Raw genomic sequence first — 7,538 nt, 5'->3', positions numbered from 1 at the left:
CCGTTGGCATTCCCAGGTCCCTTCGTATATCTTCGTTTCTGACATACCAAGGTCCGTTTACTATTGTCCTGAGGATTTTCACTTCTAAAATTAGGAAGTCTTTCCGGGCAAACAGCTTGACTTGAACCATATGACCGAACAATGACTTTAGAAGTTCAAGTTTATGGTGGGTCCTTGGGCTTATTGACGGTTCGAAGGACGGCATGTAGACCGTTGGCTGCCAACTGTCCTGTTTTTGCGTCCAGGCTTTCAGGACATAAACTAAAACATCGCACATAAGCACAGCGCAACAGCGGCTTAAATTTAACTTACAATAATAGGCGTTAAAAAAAAAAAATATATATATATATATATATATATATATATATATATACAGGTGGTATATATATATATATATATATATATATATATATAATAATGCATGGCTACGTCGTACCGTTGCGTATCGGTACTTTTACCTGTACCACCCTACAATTAGAATTCAGCGTTTATTCTGGAAAAAAACCATGTAAAAACAAATATGTAAAAATCCTGGAATTAATAAACAAAGTTAATAATAGTTATTAATAAACAAAGTTAAAAAAAAAAGACCGTTGGCTGCCAAGCAGCGCCGGATGTCTTGCGCGACATAACACTTGAACTATCAGCTCGGTGCATATGAAACGACGTTTAGTCGAGATTTGTCGCTGTTCACATTCCAAGTTTCAAATTTTCAACGTGTTACGTAACGTAATATACATTTTTACATGTACGTATAATAATAGAAAATGACAAATAAACAATCCCAGCGGCTTTTAGAATGTGTCGCTTATGTGTGATGCGTGGGTTAATACGATAGGGTTAATATGTAAGTATTAAAATATAAGTACACATCTGGTTTGTGCACATTCTATGTATGCATTCTATGGCTAAATAAGAAGTCTAAAGCAGAATCGGTAAGTGTTAATATAGAAATCGTTTTTATCAACTGTTCAATTGAAAATAGTGGAAGTAATGCTTTCTAGAACCAACGTGTGGTTCGTGACTAACAGAACAAGGTGGACTACAAATAGAAGGAAAATTCAGTAAAGATGGTGATAGACGGGGAAGTGGTCGAATGTTTCGAACAATTAGATATCTAAATTAGCAGTAAGTAATCGTTCGTGTTCCAGTCAACATGTGAGTGGGGATTCATGAGTTTGCAGACGATAGTAATAAACACGTGTCAATTTGGAAAGCGGGACAAAAATCGGCAAAAACGAAGGTACGACAGGATGCTTTGTTTATGGAGATCAGCTGTGTTACCAAACATTCCTATCGCTTTCGCTGCAGCGTCTACGACGCTTCTATTTTCGTCGAATAAAGGTCAGCCAAAAGCATAGATAAAAGCGATGCTTGATGCACAAACAATACATCGTAATTTAACCACATTATTGATAATCTCGAAAAATCGGATCTTGAACTTCATTTTAAAAAAATATTGAAAAAATCAAATGCATTCTCTTATCGGAAAACGAATCGAGTTTTTTATTGCGCGTTCACCGATCATTCAATTTTTCATTTTTCTTAGTCCAAAGAACTAAACTGTTATTGTTACATATGTATGTATGCGTCACGTTTTTAATTTCTCAATATCATCAACCACGCGAATAATATTTTAATAATTTAACACAATGTTAACTTCGACCGTATGCTTGCAAAGAACTTAAACCGAAATGTAATGGTCAAGGATACATCTTGGAAAATATTCACTTTGTGCTTATACTTGCAAAGAAATTGCATGAGAGCATAGTGGTTAAAAAATATCTTTTTATGTGTTAATACATTCTGTGACACAAAGGATGACCAATTTGATTGAGAAACATTGATACAATCATCAGATAAGAGTATAATTGTTAAAATGTAAACAAAGAAACAGTACGCTAGCTTTGTTCCTTTTGATATTTATATATATATATGTAATAATAGAAATGAAATACAATAAGGAAACTAATAGGCCGATATAAATGCATTTTTTGTCGCATTAACAAGTTCATTTGGTGGGTGGCTTGCATTTTAGATGCTTGTGGACCAACCGTTGACCGGTAGTTAATTATTCTTAATGACATGTGAGAATGAAACGAGAAACTGTCATTACCTGTGTAGAGCCAAACCGACGAGCAAAAACGGTAAGGCTGTGACTTTTAGGTACTTAGTAATCCAATATCCATTACCTTTATTTCTATCCTCTCAAAACCATAAGAGAATACATTACACTCAATGTATTTTCTGTACCAAATATAAATTTTTGATTAATTCTATGTGTTCTAGTCTTCTTATAAAATTGAATTAATTAATTGAAAAATAAATCAGTATGTACTATGTTTCAAGATGACGACGGTATTGGATGGCAGCTACCAACGTATGGAGCCATACGATGGGGAAGAAGAGGATGGAGAAGACGATGATGAACGCGAGGAAACACCTCAGGAATCTGGTGTTATGATACACGTAGTACCAGAAGGAAATAAAGCTAGATGGAACCATATTGAAGATCTAGATTCTTTTTTTACAAGAATGTACCACTACCATCAAAAACATGGATTCGCTTGTATGATACTCCAAGAAGCACTTGAACTAGGACAATTCATTTTCGTAGTTACTTTTTCAACTTTTCTCTTTCATTGCATCGATTACTCCGTATTATTCAAGTGAGATTTGCTTGACAATATCAATACGATAAATAGCAACATAAGTGAGAAACTCGACTAATAGGTTTGATATATTTCCAGGAACAAGCCCCAAACATCGCACAAAACGTCGATAAGCGACGTGATTTTACCAACGAGCGAATGTGTAGCATCTATGGGTCTGGTTACTTGGATCTGTATTTTAGTAGCCGCGATTTTTTGGATTTTACGATTAGTAAAAGTTTTGTATCATTGCACGCAGTTTTGGGACATAAAGTTATTCTTTAATACCGCGTTGAAAATTGAAGACTGCGATTTGGACAATCTCACCTGGCACGAGGTACAAAAGCGAGTCAGAGAAGTGCAAAAAGAGCAGGAAATGTGCATCCACAAAAGAGAGCTTACGGAATTAGATATATACCATAGAATATTAAGATTTAAAAATTATATGGTGGCTATGATCAATAAATCCTTGTTACCCGTTCGACTTAAAATCCCTGTTATAGGAGAAATTATTTTCATGACAAGAGGATTGAAATACAATATGGAGCTACTATTGTTTTGTAAGATTCTATATACTTAGATATTTATTAATTAAAAATAATATATGTATAAAAATAAAAATATAAATTGTTTTCACACAGGGGGACCATGGTCTCCGTTTGAAAACAATTGGCATCTCAAAGAAGACTATAAAAAGTTAAACAAAAGACAAGAACTTGCAAGAGTACTATCTAAACATATTTTATGGGTTGGAGTAGTGAATTTTCTACTTTGCCCGTTAATTTTACTCTGGCAGATACTCTATTCGTTTTTTAACTACGGCGAGGTGAGTACACGGTTTGATTCAAAATAAATCTCTTGCTCGATATATATATTTCGTCTCGTAGAAATAATCTTATTGGAAAATATTTCTGTCTCGAACAGATCATCAAGCGAGAGCCAGGAACTTTAGGTACAAGAATGTGGTCTTTATACGGCCGGTTATACCTCCGTCATTTCAACGAACTTGATCACGAATTGAATGCCCGTCTAAATCGCGCATACCGTCCAGCTTCGAAATACATGAGCATATTTACATCCCCCATTATGACTGTTATCGCGAAAAACGTTACTTTCGTAGCTGGAAGTATATTAGCAGTTTTATTAATATTAACCGTATACGATGAAGACGTACTTACGGTGGAACACGTGTTGACTACCATGACCATATTGGGTGCTATGGTCGCAGGAGCAAGAGCGTTTATACCGGATGAGAATTTAGTTTGGTGTCCGGAGACTCTCTTAACGGCTGTCTTAGCGCATACACATTACAGACCGGATAGTTGGCGAGGTCACGCTCATACTCAAACCACGAGAGCAGAAGTAGCACAACTATTTCAATATCGTGCAGTTCATCTCTTAGAAGAATTAATTTCCCCTCTGCTTACACCATATATTCTGTGCTTTCGGATGAGACAACGAGCTTTAGATATTGTGGACTTCTATCGTAATTTCACGATCGAAGTTACAGGCGTCGGGGACGTTTGCAGTTTTGCACAAATGGATGTGCGTAAACATGGAAATCCAACGTGGCAAACGGTGACTCGAAGTCCTGTCATAGATCAGACTGGTAGATACGATGCTAACCAGTACGCCATGGATCCGGAGAAACTTCAAATTCCTGTATCGGATCAATATACGCAAGCAGAAGATGGGAAAACCGAATTATCCCTTATTCATTTCACCTTAACGAACCCCGAGTGGAAACCACCGAGTCACGCTGAGAATTTCGTCACAGCTTTAAGAGAAAGAGTGAAAAAAGAAGTGCAAGGTGGTATACACGGTGAAATTAATCCCCTTTTGACAAGTTTGAACAGTTTATCTAGCTTGGAACCGGGTGTAAGTGTTTAATGCATCTCTATTCGAAATCAAAACGATATAGAATTTAATTTGTCCAATCGTTTCAGTACAATGACATAGTATCGAACATAATTCGGAGCACAATGGTAAATCAGCCAGGAGGGCTAAGCGCGAGTAATATGTTCGTGAACCAACCTGGTACCTCGACAGTTTCTGCCGCTGGAGATGAATTGTTGAATGTGAAATCAGAGATTTTGCCATATGCCGTGCAACGTGGTTTAAGCAAAGCCGAAGGACCCGTACACAATGAAAAAGGATTTCTGTATGGTTTACAACAAGAAATTTCGAATCAATCCCTAGGCGCCTCTGTTTTTGTATCGAGCCACGAGTTATCTACCGATTTATCTGTACCGGTGGAGTTAATCGCTGCCGATATGTCTCTGTCTACATTGTACCTGCATGAACTTCATCACAGACAAGTATGTTTTCCAGCTGTATTATTGAATGGCGCCAGTGACCGATTAAAATAAAAATTGCTGAGTCACTGGTGTTATTCGTTATTAGAATAAAATGCTCTTCAAGAAACATTAAATATCAATATTGATATATGTACATTCATATATGAATTATATTTATATAGAAAAATTAAGTGTCGGATTAAATAATCTATCAACTACAGGTTCGGAGGAGAGGCTATCAAGAAATGGCTGCTAGAAGCGTATGGCAACGAAGCCCTGTTCAAGAGCTTGCTACGCTTCCTGAAGTTAGACAAGAGAGAGCACCCTTGCTCTTACATCAAGATTCTTCTATAAGAAACAATAGAGAATTTAAATATAACGTGAACACTCATTTAGGTAGTATCTGAATTATTCGTGCAGTGATATCGCCACTTTTAACAGAATAAAATATTTTCATTCGCTTAACGATGCGATATCCTCGTGATTTATTTTATAGCAAGAGAATAGCTAGAACGTTTAAGAATCTGTGTTATCGATGTAAATACAATATCGAAACGATCTCGAATGCCTATTTTAATCTATTCGAAGGCCTACGCGTGTGTACATTTTGTGCATCAAATTACGAATAAAACGCTTCTCAAAATTGTGCTAGGTTGTTGTGTTGTACAGCATGAAGAACCAATCGGGTTTTCCACGTCGAAATTTTTGTGAGAAAAATTCATTACTTGTATACATATTGCAACAGACAAAAAAAGCTATAAATCTTTCTTTCTTTTTTTTGAGTAAATGCAATTATAAAGATACGAATCTTTTGTATGTATGCGTGTGCGCGCGCGCGCATGTGTGTGTCTGTGTGTGGTAAGATCAGCTCTAGTTTTCAATGCCACGATTCTCTAGTCATATGAAATGAATCACACGCCATAGCATAAAGAATTATTTATTTCTTAAAATGTAGTTACTCGATAAACACGATGGCTGAACGTTAACGGCTACAGCATGCGAGAAATCGCTTATACACTGTATATATACTCGTATCCGAGCATTTCCTTAATACTGTCACAGAACGCAGCTAAAATACGAACGTTTACGTTTCACAAACTGGCAGGTTATCACGAGGTATACATTTAGAAGCGGCTTTAACTCGTGTTTATTCTTCGTTATGTGTAATGTATAGGAACTTATACAATACAGATTCTTATTGTAATTAAGACAACTATGATTTATGTACTTTAAGGATTTTTTAATTAAGTGATGCGTAACGAAAATAAATAGGAATCTTATCACTTAAAGATAAAGATCATAATACAGATACGGTTCTACGAATAAATTTTATAAAAAGCAAGAAGAATAATAATAATATTAATATAGAGATAATATTAATTTAAGGGTTCTTTGTAATTTATAATTATATTATACGACATTATAATATACGACAAATAAATACATTACGTAATAAATTAGTTTTCGTAAAAACCTGCGAAACTTTTTGTTCATATGTGTCATATACAAATCTATATATAAATGCGAATGTGGTTTAACAAACGAATATTGAAAAACATGAACATCGAAAGTATTGTAATAATTATGAAATATGAACGCCTACCATAGCTGCAGGATTTCATCAACGGATTAGGGGAAGCCATGAAGTACAATTTACGGTGTAACCGAAATATCAGTGAAAAGATGACGAAAAAAGACTTCGTATACGACATTCGTCCACCAATTCAAAGTTCCAGAAAGGTAGGTTATTATAACTCGTATAACCAAATATCCTTCTCTCTTTCGATGCACACCAGCCTCACATGAATTATTGGTTTTCGTTTAATTTATAAATACGAGATTTAGATTCATGAATCCGAGAATTAGAAAAATCAGTATTTTATTAATATGAATAATAAAACTTGAACGAGACGCCAAGATTTTAAATCGAAGGTGACGCTACCGGTACAATAAACCAACATAACGTATCATTTGCCCGTGCGAGAATATTCAAGGAATATTGAAACGATTGTCATGAAATATTAAATTATACTTCATATTGGTCTGTTTGTAATGAGTTTAGATAGATAATTTACATTTTAAAACGTTATCTGTATCTTATATGATTGTTAAGAAAATGGAATATCAAGAACTTTTAATATTTTAAACTATGTTATTATATATATTGGAATGAACGAACGTGGCGTCGTGTTTGACTGCGTACAACTTTTTACGAATATTTTTATTTTTATTTCATCGAAACTTTATCGAAATTCATGATATTTTGAACTTGTAATCACTGAATACGCACAGTTCTCTTTATATTAGCAAACTACATATAATACGGAATAAACTATAAAAATTGACGGCAGTATTCGAAAGGGTCAGTACGGTTAAATTTGTACTGACGTAATCATGCGCATTGCGCAGTTTCTGTGTCATTTGAATACACATGTTCAACATTCGTAAGAATTTATGTTTATAAAAGCAATACTTGTGATAAAATTTCATGAAACGTAACTACCATTTTCGATTTTACGACTCTGCAATGATTTCGTTATCGGAAATATTTCCAAATGCTATAAAAGAATCTTTATTATAACAACTAGTA

The 7,538-nt window shown here is 34.9% G+C and overlaps 2 protein-coding genes across 5 annotated transcripts in view; both read left to right on the top strand.

Moving 5' to 3' along the window:
* Nucleotides 1-1,026: 1,026 nt before the first annotated feature.
* Nucleotides 1,027-6,275, top strand: LOC100649396 (autophagy-related protein 9A). 4 transcript variants are annotated; one of them, XM_012317844.3, is made up of 8 exons: nt 1,027-1,243; nt 2,039-2,147; nt 2,350-2,669; nt 2,751-3,211; nt 3,293-3,477; nt 3,576-4,529; nt 4,598-4,969; nt 5,170-6,275. In XM_012317844.3, the coding sequence occupies exons 2-8, from the start codon at nt 2,094-2,096 to the stop codon at nt 5,353-5,355; spliced, it is 2,532 nt and encodes an 843-aa protein (XP_012173234.1). In that variant the 5' UTR covers nt 1,027-1,243; nt 2,039-2,093; the 3' UTR covers nt 5,356-6,275. The 4 variants fall into 4 exon arrangements, with proteins under 4 accessions (XP_012173234.1, XP_012173235.1, XP_003401847.1 ...); XM_012317845.3 differs by having other exon boundaries at nt 1,027-1,344; XM_003401799.4 differs by lacking the exon at nt 2,039-2,147.
* LOC110119983 overlaps nt 6,164-7,538 on the top strand; it is a 2,529-nt gene continuing 1,154 nt past the window's right edge. Inside the window, exons 1-2 of the mRNA XM_020867206.2 lie at nt 6,164-6,172; nt 6,557-6,688. Coding sequence (XP_020722865.2) covers nt 6,164-6,172; nt 6,557-6,688 — 141 coding nt within the window. The remainder of the gene's footprint in view (nt 6,173-6,556; nt 6,689-7,538) is intronic.

The sequence above is a fragment of the Bombus terrestris genome, chromosome 16 (assembly GCF_910591885.1).
Source record: "Bombus terrestris chromosome 16, iyBomTerr1.2, whole genome shotgun sequence".
Lineage (NCBI taxonomy): Eukaryota > Metazoa > Arthropoda > Insecta > Hymenoptera > Apidae > Bombus > Bombus terrestris.
The sequence above is the reverse complement of the archived record's forward strand: the minus strand, read 5'-3'. Positions and strand labels throughout refer to the sequence as shown.